Source organism: Trematomus bernacchii, unplaced genomic scaffold, assembly GCF_902827165.1.
Source record: "Trematomus bernacchii unplaced genomic scaffold, fTreBer1.1, whole genome shotgun sequence".
Taxonomy (NCBI): domain Eukaryota; kingdom Metazoa; phylum Chordata; class Actinopteri; order Perciformes; family Nototheniidae; genus Trematomus; species Trematomus bernacchii.
Window position 1 is genome coordinate 17,789,175 of NW_022987720.1, and position 19,796 is coordinate 17,808,970.

At 41.6% G+C, this 19,796-nt stretch overlaps 2 protein-coding genes across 2 annotated transcripts; both read left to right on the forward strand.

Moving 5' to 3' along the window:
• Positions 1-6,450: 6,450 nt before the first annotated feature.
• Positions 6,451-12,466, forward strand: LOC117493477 (medium-chain acyl-CoA ligase ACSF2, mitochondrial-like). Its single transcript, XM_034144043.1, has 16 exons — positions 6,451-6,554; positions 7,554-7,749; positions 8,114-8,242; positions 8,544-8,597; positions 8,922-9,040; positions 9,176-9,338; positions 9,424-9,519; positions 9,599-9,750; positions 9,835-9,926; positions 10,027-10,103; positions 10,206-10,313; positions 10,398-10,549; positions 10,650-10,791; positions 10,963-11,073; positions 11,157-11,225; positions 11,310-12,466. The coding sequence occupies exons 1-16, from the start codon at positions 6,451-6,453 to the stop codon at positions 11,358-11,360; spliced, it is 1,815 nt and encodes a 604-aa protein (XP_033999934.1). The 3' UTR covers positions 11,361-12,466.
• Positions 12,467-13,809: 1,343 nt separating this feature from the next.
• LOC117493478 (medium-chain acyl-CoA ligase ACSF2, mitochondrial-like) lies at positions 13,810-19,012 on the forward strand. Its single transcript, XM_034144044.1, has 16 exons — positions 13,810-13,913; positions 14,923-15,118; positions 15,512-15,640; positions 15,935-15,988; positions 16,307-16,425; positions 16,561-16,723; positions 16,809-16,904; positions 16,984-17,135; positions 17,220-17,311; positions 17,412-17,488; positions 17,583-17,690; positions 17,775-17,926; positions 18,027-18,168; positions 18,340-18,450; positions 18,534-18,602; positions 18,687-19,012. The coding sequence occupies exons 1-16, from the start codon at positions 13,810-13,812 to the stop codon at positions 18,735-18,737; spliced, it is 1,815 nt and encodes a 604-aa protein (XP_033999935.1). The 3' UTR covers positions 18,738-19,012.
• The last annotated feature ends 784 nt before the right edge of the window (positions 19,013-19,796 follow it).

The following is a 19,796-nucleotide window of genomic DNA, read 5'->3' on the forward strand; positions in this document are numbered from 1 at the left end:
CCCCAGAGGGTCATGAGTTTCCCAGTCATGAAATGCCTCAGAGCCGCCTCCTTTACCCCGCCTCTCCCACCAAAGCGGCATGGTAGGATTATGCTCTCTGGTGTTGGGTGTCCCCTCACAAAAAGTGATTGGGAGGTCATAGCTTGGTCTTGCATGTCTTAATATCAGGTATCAAAGGGGATGTGGGAATTGTGTGCTCAGATATGTTAAATGGGAAGTGTACGTGAAGTAAACCAGGCCCTGTCTTTATTAATGAAGTTTTGGCAGAGACTCATGCAGTCAGAAACATACAGTAGCATTAGTCTGTTGAAGAAAAAGCTACCAATGCATGTGATAGAAAGCTCCACACTGCTAAGCTTTATCATGTAAATGCCTCTTTCTTGGCTGACGTCTGTATTATGACTAATTATTTCTGTTTGTGAAAGGTTATTTGCTGCTCCAGTCTGCTCCTACAAGACTGTCTCCTTCTTCCTTTTGTCCCTCATCGTTCTCTTTTCTTAATGAGTGAATGTGCGCGGCTGCTGTCAGCTCACATGGCTCCCAGAGGCCGCGTTAGGGTACCCTGTTCGTTCAGCAAACACGCCAATGTCCTCCAGAGTGGGGGGTCCCACTGCACAGAGTTACTGAGAGCCCCCCAATGCTCAGCAGCCCAATAACGGAGCAGAACTTGGCTCCGAGGACATCGAGCAAACACACTGCAAATTGTACTTTTATTTACTTGCCTTCACTTCCCCGCCCCCAACAGCCTTCATTTACTGGGATCCGCAGTGCCATTTCCAGGAGCCCCATGGCAACAGTCGGCCTTGTCAACGGGGGGACAACTTTCTCATGATGTCACTATGTCATGGATATTGGCAGCCTGTTGCAAAGCGATGAAGCTCGCTGTGAGATGTTAGGATCCCAAAACGACTGATTTTTACGAAAACACGACATTTGGGTTTTGGTACTCGAGCTTAACCTTGGTTTGTCTTAATAAAGTCATTTTATTAAATGTTTTTATCTTATTCTTTTGTTGTTTTCTTGTTTCTGTGATTAACAATAGTAAAGCCGCCGGTAAACTCACACAGAACTGCTTGTTGGATTGGCTGTTTAGCTTGAAAAACCCCTCCCCCACAGACTTTTACGAAGTCTGATTTGGATGCAAGGGCTACAATTTCTATACATTTCTGAAAGTCAAAGTTCCCAAATCAGACCCAACTTATGCAGCAACAAGCCAGGGGAGACAGTCAGTTATAAACACTTCCAATGTGGTGGGACAACACACTTTGCCAACCTAGTTTCTAGCACGGCCCAACACTAAGTGATTCAATGCTTTCAGGATGGACCATTACTGAAATTGTCACTGATCACAATAACAAAAGCTGCCCCTGTCACTAATGCTCTCTTGACTTAATCTTGGCTTTGAATGAGCGTGTTGTTGCATGCTCTATACAACCTTTCACTCATCAACCCTTGCTTCTTGTCTGCTTGTGATAATGCAATCGGCCCAGGCTCCTCCGCTCTCAGGCCTGTCAGACTCAGCCGATCAGCAGTTTGCACAGTCCAATGAGCACCAGTAGATTTGCCCTGTTGGTGGACTCCTCCTTGGCAACCAGGCCGACCCCCTCTGACCTCTGGCCTAGGCTGTGGCCTTTGGTGGAGAAGAAAAATAAATGGTTCCTGTCTAAATTCAGCATTAGAATCTGGAGGAGACTGGGGCGGGCACTATATCCTCAAAAGGAAACGCACATCTTTAGGTTTTGTTGAATGACAAAGATCATCAGCCAATGGCGGGACAAGTTTAGAGCGTGATGGATTGTGTAATGGGACATGGGACATTTGATTGATGTCTAAATGAGGAGCATAATAGCTTGTGTGATGGATAGGTAGGAAGTGAACACTTAGATTTTCACACAGGAGCGGATGTTAGCTGTTTGGTTTCGTGACAGAGGATGATGGATCGACGCCCGAGAGAGGAGGACTTGGTAAACGAGGGAATAAATTGATCACAATGCTGTTTTGTTTTTAGATAATTATTTTGTTGGATGGCTTGACGCATAAACACAGTTTAAAGTAATGGGCCATCTTGATCCATTTAAAACATGTTAAAATTAAACAAATGTTGCGCTGTTAATTTAAATGAGTCAGATACCCATTAGATTAAATTATTAGATTACTTACTTAGATTCAATTAGATTGAATTACAGTATATGCTGTATAATGAAATAATAGTGACATTTCTGTCTTGAAATAATTGTCTAGGAGGTCTTTGCCAAAAATAACAACGACATTAATAATAGCTGTCAAATATTTTGAGCGTGCTTCTTCAAAATTGTGCGCACATGATATAATGGAAACCCAACCCAACAACCGCACCGCTTAATTCAGGATAGCATCACAGGAATTTAAGGCCTGTCACACACAGACTGCAAACATACCACAGCTCAGCACCTCAAAGTGTAAAACACAGACTAAATCTGTATTACTTTTGCAAAGCTTAATAATCACTTTAATTTCTCTCTGGAGGGTGCTTAAAAATAATATTGTCAGTTCAATTACAGATTCAGATGTCACAGGGTTTCATTAAAATCATTAGTGGATGTCAAACCAGCGTGCTGAGTGCTGAGTTACGGCAACAGTTATCAAGTGGACAAGTGTTGGCAACAGCTGAAAAGTCAGCTGGGAAAAGAATGGCTGAGCCCAGGGAAAGTAGAGCTGTAGGGGTCACACACACACACACACACACACACACACACACACACACACACACACACACACACACACACACACACACACACACACACACACACACACGCACGCACGCACGCACGCACACATACACACACACACACACACACACACACACACACACACACACACACACACACACACACACACAAACACACACAGTGGCATGCATGTGCGTGTTGCTGTTTCATGTAATAGTTTGGCACAGGTGACAGTCAGTGACCCCTAATCAGAGTTCAGGACCCTGTTGTGTAGTCTGGGACCTCTCTGAGCTCCATAAAGTTCAGAGGGCAACCTGATTGATTGGCATTAAGGGATGTAATCCACATCTGCAAAGTACAAAAGAAAACCTTGGTCAAATTACAATTTAGCTGTTGAGCTCACGAGAATAAAAACTACAGGACAGCGAGAGAATACAAACAGGCCATAAATGAGACCACAAACATGAGGAATCAGTTAAACAAGAAGAATATTTATATCATCCCTTTTTACTGCTTGCAGAGTGTTTGATCTCCCCTCGAGCATCGCCTTGAGAAAGAGCCGTGTGCTCATGTTGCAACACAGACGGGTCCAGTTTACCCACTTGCAGGCTGAGGAGACAAGCGCTCGCTGGTGTGACATAATGTGCACATTTTGGGGGATTATCACCGCTTTACTGTGGAATGCATAACATGTCTGAGTGGGGAAATCAGACACAGAGTAGCAACGAGGGCACAGGAGCCTCACAAAGTGCTGAGTGACTGACAGTTATAAAAACAAATGTAAAATGTAAAGCTGCTGAAAGAAATTTAAATATATGCTGCCACTTTATTTCAACAACATATTCACATTTTTCTATCAGATATGTGTGTACAAATCAGATTTGTTATTGTGTGTGGTCATTAAAACGGCATTTTGGATATGGTGTTTAAAGGGGGTCTTTTTTTATGTTACACCTAAATGTCAGTTTATTAGTTAGAAATTGTACTACTAGTCTGTTGAGAAGGTTGTATCATGTCTCCTGTGGCTTGGGAGGGCTTTTGCCATACATGAAGAAATAAACCTGATGATTTCACAAGGGTGTTTTTGTTTTGGGCATGGAGACTGCACATTTTTAGCTGCAAGCGGCATCTCTATTATTAGTTTGCTCTATCAGCTGCTACGTACATAAACAAAACTTTCCCTTCGGCTGCTGTGTACAGAAACAAAACTTTCCCTGGCTTTAAATGCACATTAAGTGTTTGTGAGTCTGTGTGTTTGTGAATGCTTGAACGTGTGGATGCAGGTATTTACATTGCAACTATTGTAACTATTATGAATTTGTGCTAAATCGCTGTAAGGGCCTGTAGTTTGACACACAAATGCATTTAGTGGTCGAAGAGGGTCTATGAAAGATGCTGACAAAATTGCATTATGAGAACAGTAAAATCCATCGTTTTTTGGGAGTTTGACCCAAGATATCTCAACACCTGCTGCTTTGACTTTAAGCACTATTTATTGTTTTAAGCTGTTTCTCACAAGTCTCCCAACCTAAATGACTGTGTGGGTTTAACTGATAGTGCTGCTGATAAAAGATGTAACCTCTCAGGCCTTGCTTGTTGAGTTACACAACATGTATTAACATAATTTAAACCTTGGGACCTTTGTTGCATGTCACAACCCTCTCTCTCTCCCATTTCAACACCATCATCTTCCAAATAAAAAATCTGTGAACACCTTCAAACACACCCTTTAGTGTTAGTACTGTCTAGTGTTTGAATGTGTCACATTTTCCACTCTGAAAAAACAGACAAATCCAAACTGCTTAGAAAAACAATGTCCAAAGTAAATGCTATATCAAAAAAGAGTTGACAGTAATACAATAGTTGAACATACCATTTAGACTGGAAACACAAGGTTTACTCATGTCTCTTAGTAAGACAGACACTGCCCCCTGCAGGACAACAGTCTTCAGCCACTGCTGTGTGTGTTCAATCCTGACACATTGACAGTGTTTAAACCAGAGTACATCTCTGTACTTATCACTATTCTGTCTTCAACAATAGACACAGTTATGTACAGTATTAGACCAAATCCAAACCCATAATAACAGTGTCATAAGAGCACAGAAAGTAGGCTTTATGTTTAAATACCGGAGAGGCCGCTCAGATTTCCAGACGTGGTGAAATGTATATTTATACTGCAGTCAAAACAAAGCCTGAACATGTCTGTATAACACTGTATAAAATAATGGCTGGAGCTATGATCATTAATACTGCTGACCTGCCATCCACACACTGATGGCTGGTTTGAGTATGTCACAGAAAAGGTGTATGTATTCAACATAACCAAGCCAGGCCTACCTGCAGACATGAGTACATACACAAAGAGATGAGTGCTGATGCCCTGCTGATGCAGAAAACTGACAACCACAAGTCACTGTCCCAAACACAACAGAGACCCCAGGAGGGAAGGAAACCTTACTCTGCTCTCTGCTGAGAGTGATTTGGTAGAGTGTATACTTAAAAACTCATCAGTGTATCCACAAGGGTTTGCTTTTCAGGGGTATTTCATGCTATATATAAAAAGAAAACATAGTCCATCAGATCAAGTTCAGTTTATAACTCTTGGGAAGAAATTCAGTAATAAAATAACAGATGTTGGCCTGCGAGGGGTCCATAGTTCATTTATAATGGGCTTGCGAACATAGACAACCTTTAACTCATTTTACTGATCACAAAAAACAAGAAAGTTGGACCATATTTTCAGGTTTTACGTTGAGGAAACACTTTATTATCTTTCACAAAAGTTCTTACAGTATTTTCTTTCAGAAGGTGGGGTGTCCTACTTCTCCAATGTGGTAATGCACTTCTGCATTGATTTGGAGTCATTATATCACAGGAAAGGGAAGCCATTTTAAACATCTATGCAAATCAATGAAACACCAAATTCCTTTTATTAAAGAATAATAATTCAAATGGACACTACAATTATTCATTGATTCAGGGTCATTCGATTACATGAGATCAAAACATAGCAATATTCATAAAATAGAAAAAGCACTACAACCATAAAGAGTTGTGTCCTGCTTGTCCAATGCAGTTATGAAGTTATGCCTGCATTCAAAAATCATTAGGTCACATGAGATAAAAGTAACAAATATGCAGTTTTTGTTTTATAAACAAAACGTAGCTATTTAAAATAAATTAGCATTTTTGGCACCAAAATGACACTTTTCATCAACATTTTTCATAGAAAATTGAAGGTACACAAATATCAAATAAAAGACTTGTGTCCCTTTTTATTCATCAAAACCCAGCACAGAAATAGGAATGAACAACACGCCAAGCATGTTAGCTGCTAGCTTGGGTTTCCACTACCATGGCAACCCACACATGAGCCCTTTTGCAGCTGCTCTTGCTTTTTGAGTTCAGACATGATATATCTTTTGTTGTTCACACCACTACTGTAGCTGGATAATCAATGTATTTAATCTCTGTATTCTGTAGGGTGATCATCATGGTTAATGAATGATATTGTTTATTTATAGTTAATGTTTTTTTTAACATTTCTTTGGAATGGTCAATGGGCTCTCGGCCAATCAGGGTGAGTGAAAGTTAAAGATTACACATGGGGAGATAAACTCCAAGCTGTGTAAAGATAGACAGGTAAGAACCAGTTCATTTGTTGTTTGGACCCAGCATATCGTCTAGCAAATATACTATTTAGACACATTTGAAACAGAGTTTAAGATATTTTAGACAAATGTCAGCCCTGCTAAGGTCCTGTGCTCACAGAATCAGATCTTTCGATGGACTCAAACACAAGGCTTGGGAATTATGCAGCACAAGTTTGCTCGAGCGATGCCGGTAAGTTTATACACTTCATGTTCACTGGTCAGATGGCAACAACATGTCACTCAGAAATGTATTGATGTTTGTATTCCTATAAGGGTTTATTGGAAATATAGAAGAAAGCACATGGCTTTTAAATCAAGTGACCACAGATCGTGCAGCTCCCTGGTGCTAAGGTTATAAAGTGTGTTATGTAGAGTCAGCAGTATTGGAATTTAAGTATTCCCTTAAAAAAAAAAAAAATCTGATGGGTGTACACTGAAGGCTTTTTCTGAATAAATGTTCTAGTATCGTTTCCTATGCTATTCCTGGCTGAACATCGTAATTACACATCATACTGGGAAGTTTGTACCATCCAAGTTGTTCTGTGCCATTAACACTGATATTGGGTCTACTCTTCTTGTCATGATTTATGTTTGCTTCTCTAATTCATTAGGCCTGCCAAAGGTTCACTTTTAAAACACTCTTATGTATTCTGTGATAGAGAAGGTACCAAACCTTTAACCCTATGGGACCCGTTTCAATCATTCATTAAACTGACCACTCTTCATGTGAAGTGATATCTTCAAATGTATTTGTAATATATTTAGGATAATCCCATTGAGATGAACCATTTCGTTTTCAAGGGGGTCCTAACATATAGTACAGACTGCAAGACAGTTAAAAAAACAAAAAACAACTAAAGCAAATTGACCAGGGTATTTAATATTATTTTCAATGCTTATCAATGAAATAACAGATTATTAAAAGAAATAAGAATTTCATCAATTTGTCTCCAAACAAATAAATGAAATTCTGAGACATACACAGCTGTATATATGATTACCCAAGAATGCCTCAAGACCCCCCAAAACGCTTTGGCTGGGAGTTGTGACCCTGATATTTTGAACTACTCAAATAGAGAAAAAGGAATCATCATCTTATTTCAAATCTGCAGTAAATGCTGATGTTCCAATCACATTGTAACTACTGTATTAAACCCATGCTCTTTTTGCTAAATCTTTGAAATGTGAGGTCCCTCCATGTGGACAGCCGTCCTCACACACCCGCACTGAGCAGCAGCTATGTGCACGGCACCTCCACCATCCCTCTGCTCCCCCTGACCGTGGGCCAGAGTCTGGACTCCACCGTTCAGCGCTGGCCCGACCGTGAAGCTGTGGTCTTCCTGCAGGACGGCATCCGGAAAACCTTTGCACAGTTTCAGCAAGATGTAGGTCTTCAGCTTCTGTTATCAAGAGCTTTCATGCATTTATTATGATATGTTAAGAGTCTCCTTTTTCAATAAAGAACACTTCGAGAACAACTTGTCAAATCATTACAAATGTTAACTTGTTATGTTAATAGGATACTTGTTAGACCTTTTGAATCCCAATGAAATGGTGGTTTGTCATTAACTCTACATGAAGCAACCCCCATTAAATGTAGTTTAATAATATGAATTGGTCTCCTCTTTGGGAGAACTCATCACCAAGCTTCTCTGAATCACAGGAATACTTGATTGCATCAGACAAATCTATCAAGCAGTCACAGTATTGAATGATTATCTGATTTATCTGTAACATTCTTTGGTGCAGGTTGACAAGGCGGCTGCAGGTCTGCTCGCTTTGGGCCTGCAGCGAGGCGACAGACTGGGAATTTGGGGACCCAACACGTACGAGTGGATCCTCTTCCAGTTTGCCTCAGCCAAAACTGGAATTATAATGGTCAGTTTCAGATTTACAATTGCATTTACAATGTAGCCTTGTGGTTAGAAAGACAGTCTGCTCATTGTTGTCAGACACCCTGCTGCCAAGTATGAGTGAGCAGGACATTGACCCTGGAAAGTTATTCTGTACCATCTGAATATCTACTAGGTCACTGTAACTTTTTAATTCATTTCTGTATGCAGTCATGTGTTTCAAATCAGGTGTATAATATCGTATGTACTATAAAGCCAATTTGAAATCTGTGTAGTGAGGGACTGTGCATACACTTGACTTTTAACCTTTTTTTTTATCAATGCAGGTTTCATTGAACCCGGCCTATCAGGTGAAGGAAGTGGAGTTTACTCTAACGAAGGTACAGTGAGTTGTGTTACAGAGTATTACTATTAGCTGTTATAATGTGCATATAGTAAAAGTACCTGTACACAGTTGGCAGGTACTTTTACTTGAGACTTTCTATTTTATGCTATTTTAAACTTCCACTCCAATCCAAAAGTACATTAGGTAGATACAGTATGTTATTATGAATATTATTGATGAAGATAAGACTTTATTGATCTTTATAGTGAAATTCACAAGCTACTTGGAAGTATATATAGTAAGAAAAGGAAGCCCCACCTTAACCTTCTGCAACACTTAAAAAAAAAAAAATCAAACACCAGATATGTGTCATTTGCAGGTCCAGTGTAAAGCTGTGCTCTGCCCTACCAGATTTAAAAGCCAACATTTCTGTGAGATGCTGAGGGAGCTCTGTCCAGAGATTGACTCGTCGTCAGCAGGAATGATCAAAAGCTCCAGGTTTGACAGAGTCAATGTCAGATATCAGATTTAATAAATGTTGTCTTCTTCTGTTACCATTATGGGAGTAACAGACATTAAATGCTTAAACATTTTCCATTGATTTAAATAAATATCCTGTCTTGGTTGTGCCAGGGTGCCAGAGCTGCGTATGGTGATTGTGACGGACAGCAGACAGCCGGGGATGCTCCACGTAGACGATGTGATGCAAGCAGGGGAGAGTCAGCACCACCAACAGCTGATGGAGCTGCAGAGAAAGCTGTCCTTCGATGATCCCATCAACATCCAGTTCACATCGGTAACCCTCAGTCACACTGTCACTCATGTATTTTATATATCTTGGACTGACACTATAAAGATCAGATCATGCTTCTTTGTTTCAGGGGACTACAGGGAGTCCAAAGGGAGTCAGTCTTTCACACCACAATATTGTAAACAATGCCTACTTTCTGGGACTCAGAATAGGTTTTAGAGAAAAAGTAAGTATATTGGTCTCTTCATCATTAAAAACACACAGACAGTAAAATGTAAGTAATTGTATTTTCATTTCCCCATCAGTCTCAGGTGCGAGTTTGTGTGCCCGTACCTATGTACCACTGCTTTGGCTCTGTGTTGGGAGGGATGGCTATGGCACTGCATGGCATCACACTGGTCTTCCCTTCCACTGCCTACAACAGCCGAGCCAACCTGGAGGCCATTCAGAGTGAAAGGTATGGCACCCTGCTCATCACGCAAATTAACTTTAAATATACAATATCTGACACTTAAGTTAATTTGTGTTTTTTTCACTCGAGGTGCAAATATGTGTACGGCACTCCCACAATGTTCACCGACATGCTAAGCCAACAGGATTTACACAAGTACGATTTGTCCTCACTTGAAGCTGGTAATAGATATAAAACACTAAAACATCTGTTGTATTGAACGTGGTGTAATTTTGAGCAAGCATTGAAGGCATCCTTTTCGTATGTGCTGCTGTGTTTAAGGCGTCATTGGTGGTTCTCCGTGCCCTCCTGAGATTGTGAGAAGACTGATAACAGAAATGAACATGAAAGACATAACGGTAACATATTCTGAATAATAATTGTGCCTATAAAACGTATTTATTATAACCATAAGCATATGCTTCTTCATCATATAACATCATCGGTTCATCATTTAACAGATAGGCTATGGAACCACTGAGAACAGCCCCATCACATTCCTTGGATTCCCACAAGACAATGAGGACCTGAAGATGAATACTGTTGGATGTATCATGAACCACACTGAGGTATGCCTCATTATTTGCCAGAAAAACCTTATTTATTCGTGCCATAACCCCTCTGTGACGTATGCCTGTGTGTCTTTACTATAGGCCAAAGTGATCGACCCTTGTACCGGGGAGATTGTCCCTCTGGGGGCCTCGGGGGAGCTGATGGTCAGAGGCAGCTGTGTGATGCAGGGATACTGGGACGACCCTCAGAGAACCAGTGAAGCTATCTCCCAGGACCGCTGGTACAGGACTGGGTAAGAGACTAGTATGTGCAATGTATACAGAAGATACAAAGGCATGTTACTTTAACAGGGTTTGATGTCAGATCATTTATGATGTTTTCCTTCTACACAGTGACACAGCCAGTCTAAACAGTTTGGGATACCTTCGCATTGAAGGACGTATGAAGGATTTGATCATCCGAGGAGGGGAGAACATCTATCCTGCTGAGATAGAGCAATTTCTCTATACACACTCGAAAGTAAAAGAGGTGCAGGTGAGACTCAAAACCACCAGGGGGCAGCAGAGGTCAGATACATTGTCTCAGCAGCTAAAAGCTAAGCATTGAAGCCATACTTGTTGTCTCTCTGAATGTTGGACATAATTAAACATAAATAACATAATAAATATATTACAGTGATCTGAGATGTTGTATTTCTCTGTCCAGGTGGTTGGAGTGAAAGATGAGAGGCTGGGTGAGCAGGTGTGTGCCTGCATCAAGCTGAAGGAGGGCCACACCTCCAGTGCAGAGGAGATTAGAGCGTTCTGCAAAGGCCAGGTGAGAGTGGGTGACGACAAAATGACTCAACATACTCAAAAAGAAATCAGCACAGCTTTACAGTTTGTGTTTTCTCCCACTAGATATCTCACTTCAAGATCCCGCACTATGTGATGTTTGTAGACAGCTACCCTCTGACAGCCTCTGGAAAGGTACAGTTCACCAACATCACTGAACTACCAAGATTTAAAATTGATAATGAGACTGAAACGCTTGCTATTTCATTTGTTTTCTAGATCAAAAAGAACATATTAAAGGAGGAAATGGAGAAGGAATTAGGCCTTTAATTGTGTGGCCCCTGGTGGACAGCTGAGGGAGTCAGACACTGAGCAGTGTTGAGTAAAGACTTTCTTTACCAACAGCTGGACTGGGACTATATCACTGATCAGCTGTTGGCTCGCTACTCCCTGAAATTCTTTTATTTGTACATCACACCTCATTACCTCTGCATGTTTAATGTTAATAATATACATCAGCTTCATGATATGTATGTCCCCAATGGGACAGGACATGGAGTTGGCAAGACCCCCGGCAGGAGAGTAGTCGGCGGGACCTCCAACGGCACAGGACATAGGTTTGGCAGGACCCCCGGCAGAAGAGTAGTCGGCGGGACCCCCAACGGGACAGGACATGGAGTTGGCAGGACCCCCGGCAGAAGAGTAGTCGGCGGGACCTCCAACGGTACAGGACATGGGGTTGGCGTCGACCGTAGAGCCAACAGGACACGGGGGCCTGTCGTCGGCCGGTACGCCAAAGGAGACGAGGTGCTGGAGTCGGCCGGACCACCGACAGGACACGAGGGGCTGGAGTGGGCCGAACCACTGACAAAACACGGGGGGCTGGAGTGGGCCGAACCACTAACAAAACACGGGGGGCTAGCGTCGGCCGAGGAGCCAGTACTGGAGCCGGAACGTGAGCCAGAAACATGGTTGCTGGGTCTCGAGGTTTAAAGCAGGCGTGCAGTTTATCGGGAGGAGTCACAACGTCCCTTAAAAACTCAGTGAGCTCCTTAACCAGGGCTTATCTGCAACTTCCCGGCGTGCTCGTGAAAGAGCAGCCTCCTGAGCCTCTTTACCATGAGCCCTCATCCACTCTCCAAGAAAACATAAAAGTTTGCAGGATAATTTGCCAACCTCATCCTCAAAAAACACTGCTGGGTCCATCTTTGGTTAGATCCTTCTGTCAGGGTTGAGTGAAGCAGGCAGGACCCAAATGCAGATAACAAAGAAAATACCTTTATTAAGGTTTAAGCGGTGACAAACAGAACACTAACCCGTGAACACAGTCACAGACAAACAAGGATCTAACAAAGACAGACAGAAAAACCAGAACTTAAATACACACAAGACTAATCACACAACAAGACACAGGTGAGGAGGGAGGAGAAAACACAGGGGCACAAGGTGAACACAATCAGGAAATCAGACACAGGAGGGCAAACACACAGAAAGCAACAGGCAAGACAGGAGATGAACATTTTAAAAAATAATACAGGAAACCAAAGACAGAAAAAGACAAGACAAAACACAACACAGACAGATCGTGACAAAATCGCTGTAAGGACCTGTAGTTTGACACACAAATGCATTTAGTGGTCGAAGAGGGTCTATGAAAGATGCTGACAAAATTGCATTATGGGAACAGTAAAATCACTTTCAAATTACTGATCACAAAAAACAAGAAAGTTCAGGTTTTACGTTGAGGAAACACTTTATTATCTTTCACAAAAGTTCTGACTGTATTTTCTTTCAGAAGGTGGGGTGTCCTACTTCTCCAATGTGGTAATGCACTTCTGCATTGATTTGGAGTCATTATATCACAGGAAAGGGAAGCCATTTTAAACATCTATGCAAATCAATGAAACACCAAATTCCTTTTATTAAAGAATAATAATTCAAATGGATACTACAATTATTCATTGATTCAGGGTCATTCGATTACATGAGATCAAAACATAATTCCTTCATACACATTTTTATACAAATAGTCATAGGAATATTCATAAAATAGAAAAAGCACTACAACCATAAAGAGTTGTGTCCTGCTTGTCCAATGCAGTTATGAAGTTATGCCTGCATTCAAAAATCATTAGGTCACATGAGATAAAAGTAACAAATATGCAGTTTTTGTTTTATAAACAAAACGTAGCTATTTAAAATAAATTAGCATTTTTGGCACCAAAATGACACTTTTCATCAACATTTTTCATAGAAAATTGAAGGTACACAAAAATCAAATAAAAGACTTGTGTCCCCTTTTATTCATCAAAACCCAGCACAGAAATAAGAATGAACAATATGCCAAGCATGCTAGCTGCTAGCTTGGGTTTCCACTACCATGGCAACCCACACATGAGCCCTTTTGCAGCTGCTCTTGCTTTTTGAGTTCAGACATGATATATCTTTTGTTGTTCACACCACTACTGTAGCTGGATAATCAATGTATTTCATCTCTGTATTCTGTAGGGTGATCATCATGGTTAATGAATGATATTGTTTATTTTTAGTTAATGTTTTATTAGAATAGCCTCTTGCTTAAATGTCTTTGGAATGGTCAATGGGCTCTCAGCCAATCAGGGTGAGTGAAAGTTAAAGATTACACACGGGGAGATAAATTCCAAGCTGTGTAAAGATAGACAGGTAAGAACCAGTTCATTTGTTGTTTAGACCCAGCATATCGTCTAGCAAATATACTATTTAGACACATTTGAAACAGAGTTTAAGATATTTTAGACAAATGTCAGCCCTGCTAAGGTCCTGTGCTCACAGAATCAGATCTTTCGATGGACTCAAACACAAGGCTTGGGAATTATGCAGCACAAGTTTGCTCGAGCGATGCCGGTAAGTTTATACTCTTCATGTTCACTGGTCAGATGGCAACAACATGTCACTCAGAAATGTATTGATGTTTGTATTCCTATAAGGGTTTATTGGAAATATAGAAGAAAGCACATGGCTTTTAAATCAAGTGACCACAGATCGTGCAGCTCCCTGGTGCTAAGGTTATAAAGTGTGTTATGTAGAGTCAGCAGTATTGGAATTTAAGTATTCCCTTAAAAAAAAAAAAAATCTGATGGGTGTACACTGAAGGCTTTTTCTGAATAAATGTTCTAGTATCGTTTCCTATGCTATTCCTGGCTGAACATCGTAATTATACATCATACTGGGAAGTTTGTACCATCCAAGTTGTTCTGTGCCATTAACACTGATATTGGGTCTACTCTTCTTGTCATGATTTATGTTTGTTTCTCTAATTCATTAGGCCTGCCAAAGGTTCACTTTTAAAACACTCTTATGTATTCTGTGATAGAGAAGGTACCAAACCTTTAACCCTATGGGACCCGTTTCAATCATTCATTAAACTGACCACTCTTCATGTGAAGTGATATCTTCAAATGTATTTGTAATGTATTTAGGATAATCCCATTGAGATTAACCATTTCGTTTTCAAGGGGGTCCTAACATATAGTACAGACTGCAAGCAAAAAACAAATAAAGCAAATTGACCAAGGTATTTCATATTATTTTCAATGCTTATCAATGAAATAACAGATTATTAATTCATTAATAATCCTAACAAAAAAATAAGAATTTCATCAATTTGTCTCCAAACAAATGAATGAAATTCTGAGACATACACAGCTGTTGAGGCATTCTTGTTACCCAAGAATGCCTCAAGACCCCCCAAAACGCTTTGGCTGTTGGTTGTGACCCTGATATTTTGAACTACTCAAATAGAGAAAAAGGAATCATCATCTTATTTCAAATCTGCAGTAAATGCTGATGTTCCAATCACATTGTAACTACTGTATTAAACCCATGCTCTTTTTGCTAAATCTTTGAATGTGAGGTCCCTCCATGTGGACAGCCGTCCTCACACACCCGCACTGAGCAGCAGCTATGTGCACGGCACCTCCACCATCCCTCTGCTCCCCCTGACCGTGGGCCAGAGTCTGGACTCCACCGTTCAGCGCTGGCCCGACCGTGAAGCTGTGGTCTTCCTGCAGGACGGCATCCGGAAAACCTTTGCACAGTTTCAGCAAGATGTAGGTCTTCAGCTTCTGTTATCAAGGCTTTCATGCATTTATTAACCCTCAAACCCTATTCATGATATGTTAAGAGTCTCCTTTTTCAATAAAGAACACTTCGAGAACAACTTGTCAAATCATTACAAATGTTAACTTGTTATGTTAGTAGGATGCTTGTTAGACCTTTTGAATCCCAATGAAATGGTGGTTTGTCATTAACTCTACATGAAGCAACCCCCATTAAATGTAGTTTAATAATATGAATTGGTCTCCTCTTTGGGAGAACTCATCACCAAGCTTCTCTGAATCACAGGAATACTTGATTGCATCAGACAAATCTATCAAGCAGTATCTCAGTAAGTCACAGTATTGAATGATTATCTGATTTATCTGTAACATTCTTTGGTGCAGGTTGACAAGGCGGCTGCAGGTCTGCTCGCTTTGGGCCTGGAACGAGGCGACAGACTGGGAATTTGGGGACCCAACACGTACGAGTGGATCCTCTTCCAGTTTGCCTCAGCCAAAACTGGAATTATAATGGTCAGTTTCAGATTTACAATTGCATTTACAATGTAGCCTTGTGGTTAGAAAGACAGTTGTTATCAAACACCCTGCTGCCAAGTATGAGTGAGCAGGACATTGACCCTGGAAAGTTATTCTGTACCATCTGAATATCTACTAGGTCACTGCAACTTTTTAATTCATTTCTGTATGCAGTCATGTGTTTCAAATCAGGTGTATAATATGGTATGTACTATAAAGCCAATTTGAAATCTGTGTAGTGAGGGACTGTGCATACACTTGACTTTTAACCTTTTTTTTTTATCAATGCAGGTTTCATTGAACCCGGCCTATCAGGTGAAGGAAGTGGAGTTTACTCTAACGAAGGTACAGTGAGTTGTGTTACAGAGTATTACTATTAGCTGTTATAATGTGCATATAGTAAAAGTACCTGTACACAGTTGGCAGGTACTTTTACTTGAGACTTTCTATGTTATGCTACTTTAAACTTCCACTCCAATCCAAAAGTACATTAGGTAGATACAGTATGTTATTATGAATATTATTGATGAAGATAAGACTTTATTGATCTTTATAGTGAAATTCACAAGCTACTTGGAAGTATATATAGCAAGAAAAGGAAGCCCCACCTTAACCTTCTGCAACACTTGTAAAAATCAAACACCAGATATGTGTCATTTGCAGGTCCAGTGTAAAGCTGTGCTCTGCCCTACCAGCTTTAAAAGCCAACATTTCTGTGAGATGCTGAGGGAGCTCTGTCCAGAGATTGACTCGTCGTCAGCAGGAATGATCAAAAGCTCCAGGTTTGACAGAGTCAATGTCAGATATCAGATTTAATAAATGTTGTCTTCTTCTGTTACCATTATGGGAGTAACAGACATTAAATGCTTAAAAATGTTCCATTGATTTAAATAAACATCCTGTCTTGGTTGTGCCAGGGTGCCAGAGCTGCGTATGGTGATTGTGACGGACAGCAGACAGCCGGGGATGCTCCACGTAGACGATGTGATGCAAGCAGGGGAGAGTCAGCACCACCAACAGCTGATGGAGCTGCAGAGAAAGCTGTCCTTCGATGATCCCATCAACATCCAGTTCACATCGGTAACCCTCAGTCACACTGTCACTCATGTATTTTATATATCTTGGACTGACACTATAAAGATCAGATCATGCTTCTTTGTTTCAGGGGACTACAGGGAGTCCAAAGGGAGCCAGTCTTTCACACCACAATATTGTAAACAATGCCTACTTTCTGGGACTCAGAATAGGTTTTAGAGAAAAAGTAAGTATATTGGTCTCTTCATCATTAAAAACACACAGACAGTCAAATGTAAGTAATTGTATTTTCATTTCCCCATCAGTCTCAGGTGCGAGTTTGTGTGCCCGTACCTATGTACCACTGCTTTGGCTCTGTGTTGGGAGGGATGGCTATGGCACTGCATGGCATCACACTGGTCTTCCCTTCCACTGCCTACAACAGCCGAGCCAACCTGGAGGCCATTCAGAGTGAAAGGTATGGCACCCTGCTCATCACGCAAATTAACTTTAACTATACAATATCTTACACTTAAGTTAATTTTTGTTTTTTTCACTCGAGGTGCAAATATGTGTACGGCACTCCCACAATGTTCACCGACATGCTAAGCCAACAGGATTTACACAAGTACGATTTGTCCTCACTTGAAGCTGGTAATAGATATAAAACACTAAAACAGCTGTTGTATTGAACGTGGTGTAATTTTGAGCAAGCATTGAAGGCATCCTTTTCGTATGTGCTGCTGTGTTTAAGGCGTCATTGCTGGTTCTCCGTGCCCTCCTGAGATTGTGAGAAGACTGATAACAGAAATGAACATGAAAGACATAACGGTAACATATTCTGAATAATAATTTTGCTATAAAACGTATTTATTATAACTATAAGCATATGCTTCTTCATCATAGGTTCATCATTTTCTAACAGATAGGCTATGGAACCACTGAGAACAGCCCCATCACATTCCTTGGATTCCCACAAGACAATGAGGACCTGAAGATGAATACTGTTGGATGTATCATGAACCACACTGAGGTATGCCTCATTATTTGCCAGAAAAACCTTATTTATTCGTGCCATAACCCCTCTGTGACTTATGCCTGTGTGTCTTTACTATAGGCCAAAGTGATCGACCCTTGTACCGGGGAGATTGTCCCTCTGGGGGCCTCGGGGGAGCTGATGGTCAGAGGCAGCTGTGTGATGCAGGGATACTGGGACGACCCTCAGAGAACCAGTGAAGCTATCTCCCAGGACCGCTGGTACAGGACTGGGTAAGAGACTAGTATGTGCAATGTATACAGAAGATACAAAGGCATGTTACTTTAACAGGGTTTGATGTCAGATCATTTATGATTCTTTCCTTCTACACAGTGACACAGCCAGTCTAAACAGTTTGGGATACCTTCGCATTGAAGGACGTATGAAGGATTTGATCATCCGAGGAGGGGAGAACATCTATCCTGCTGAGATAGAGCAATTTCTCTATACACACTCGAAAGTAAAAGAGGTGCAGGTGAGACTCAAAACCACTAGAGGGCAGCAGAGGTCAGATACATTGTCTCAGCAGCTAAAAGCTAAGCATTGAAGCCATACTTGTTGTCTCTCTGAATGTTGGACATAATTAAACATAAATAACATAATAAATATATTACAGTGATCTGAGATGTTGTATTTCTCTGTCCAGGTGGTTGGAGTGAGAGATGAGAGGCTGGGTGAGCAGGTGTGTGCCTGCATCAAGCTGAAGGAGGGCCACACCTCCAGTGCAGAGGAGATTAGAGCGTTCTGCAAAGGCCAGGTGAGAGTGGGTGACGACAAAATGACTCAACATACTCAAAAAGAAATCAGCACAGCTTTACAGTTTGTGTTTTCTCCCACTAGATATCTCACTTCAAGATCCCGCACTATGTGATGTTTGTAGACAGCTACCCTCTGACAGCCTCTGGAAAGGTACAGTTCACCAACATCACTGAACTACCAAGATTTAAAATTGATAATGAGACTGAAACGCTTGCTATTTCATTTGTTTTCTAGATCAAAAAGAACATATTAAAGGAGGAAATGGAGAAGGAATTAGGCCTTTAATTGTGTGGCCCCTGGTGGACAGCTGAGGGAGTCAGACACTGAGCAGTGTTGAGTAAAGACTTTCTTTACCAACAGCTGGACTGGGACTATATCACTGATCAGCTGTTGGCTCGCCACTCCCTGAAATTCTTTTATTTGTACATCACACCTCATTACCTCTGCATGTTTAATGTTAATAATATACATCAGCTTCATGATATGTATGTCCCCAATGGGACAGGACATGGAGTTGGCAAGACCCCCGGCAGGAGAGTAGTCGGCGGGACCTCCAACGGCACAGGACATAGGGTTGGCAGGACCCCCGGCAGAAGAGTAGTCGGCGGGACCTCCAACGGCACAGGACATAGGGTTGGCAGGACCCCCGGCAGAAGAGTAGTCGGCGGGACCCCCAACGGGACAGGACATGGGGTTGGCGTCGACCGTAGAGCCAACAGGACACGGGGGGCTGGCGTCGGCCGGTACGCCAAAGGAGACGAGGTGCTGGAGTCGGCCGGACCACCGACAGGACACGAGGGGCTGGAGTGGGCCGAACCACTGACAAAACACGGGGGGCTGGAGTGGGCCGAACCACTAACAAAACACGGGGGGCTAGCGTCGGCCGAGGAGCCAGTACTGGAGCCGGAACGTGAGCCAGAAACATGGTTGCTGGGTCTCGAGGTTTAAAGCAGGCGTGCAGTTGATCGGGAGGAGTCACAAAGTCCCTTAAAAACTCAGGCAGTGAGCTCCTTAACCAGGGCTTATCTGCAACTTCCCGGCGTGCTCGTGAAAGAGCAGCCTCCTGAGCCTCTTTACCACGAGCCCTCATCCACTCTCCAAGAAAACATAAAAGTTTGCAGGATAATTTGCCAACCTCATCCTCAAAAAACACTGCTAGGTCCATCTTTGGTTAGATCCTTCTGTCAGGGTTGAGTGAAGCAGACAGGACCCAAATGCAGATAACAAAGAAAATACCTTTATTAAGGTTTAAGCGGTGACAAACAGAACACTAACCCGTGAACACAGTCACAGACAAACAAGGATCTAACAAAGACAGACAGAAAAACCAGAACTGAAATACAC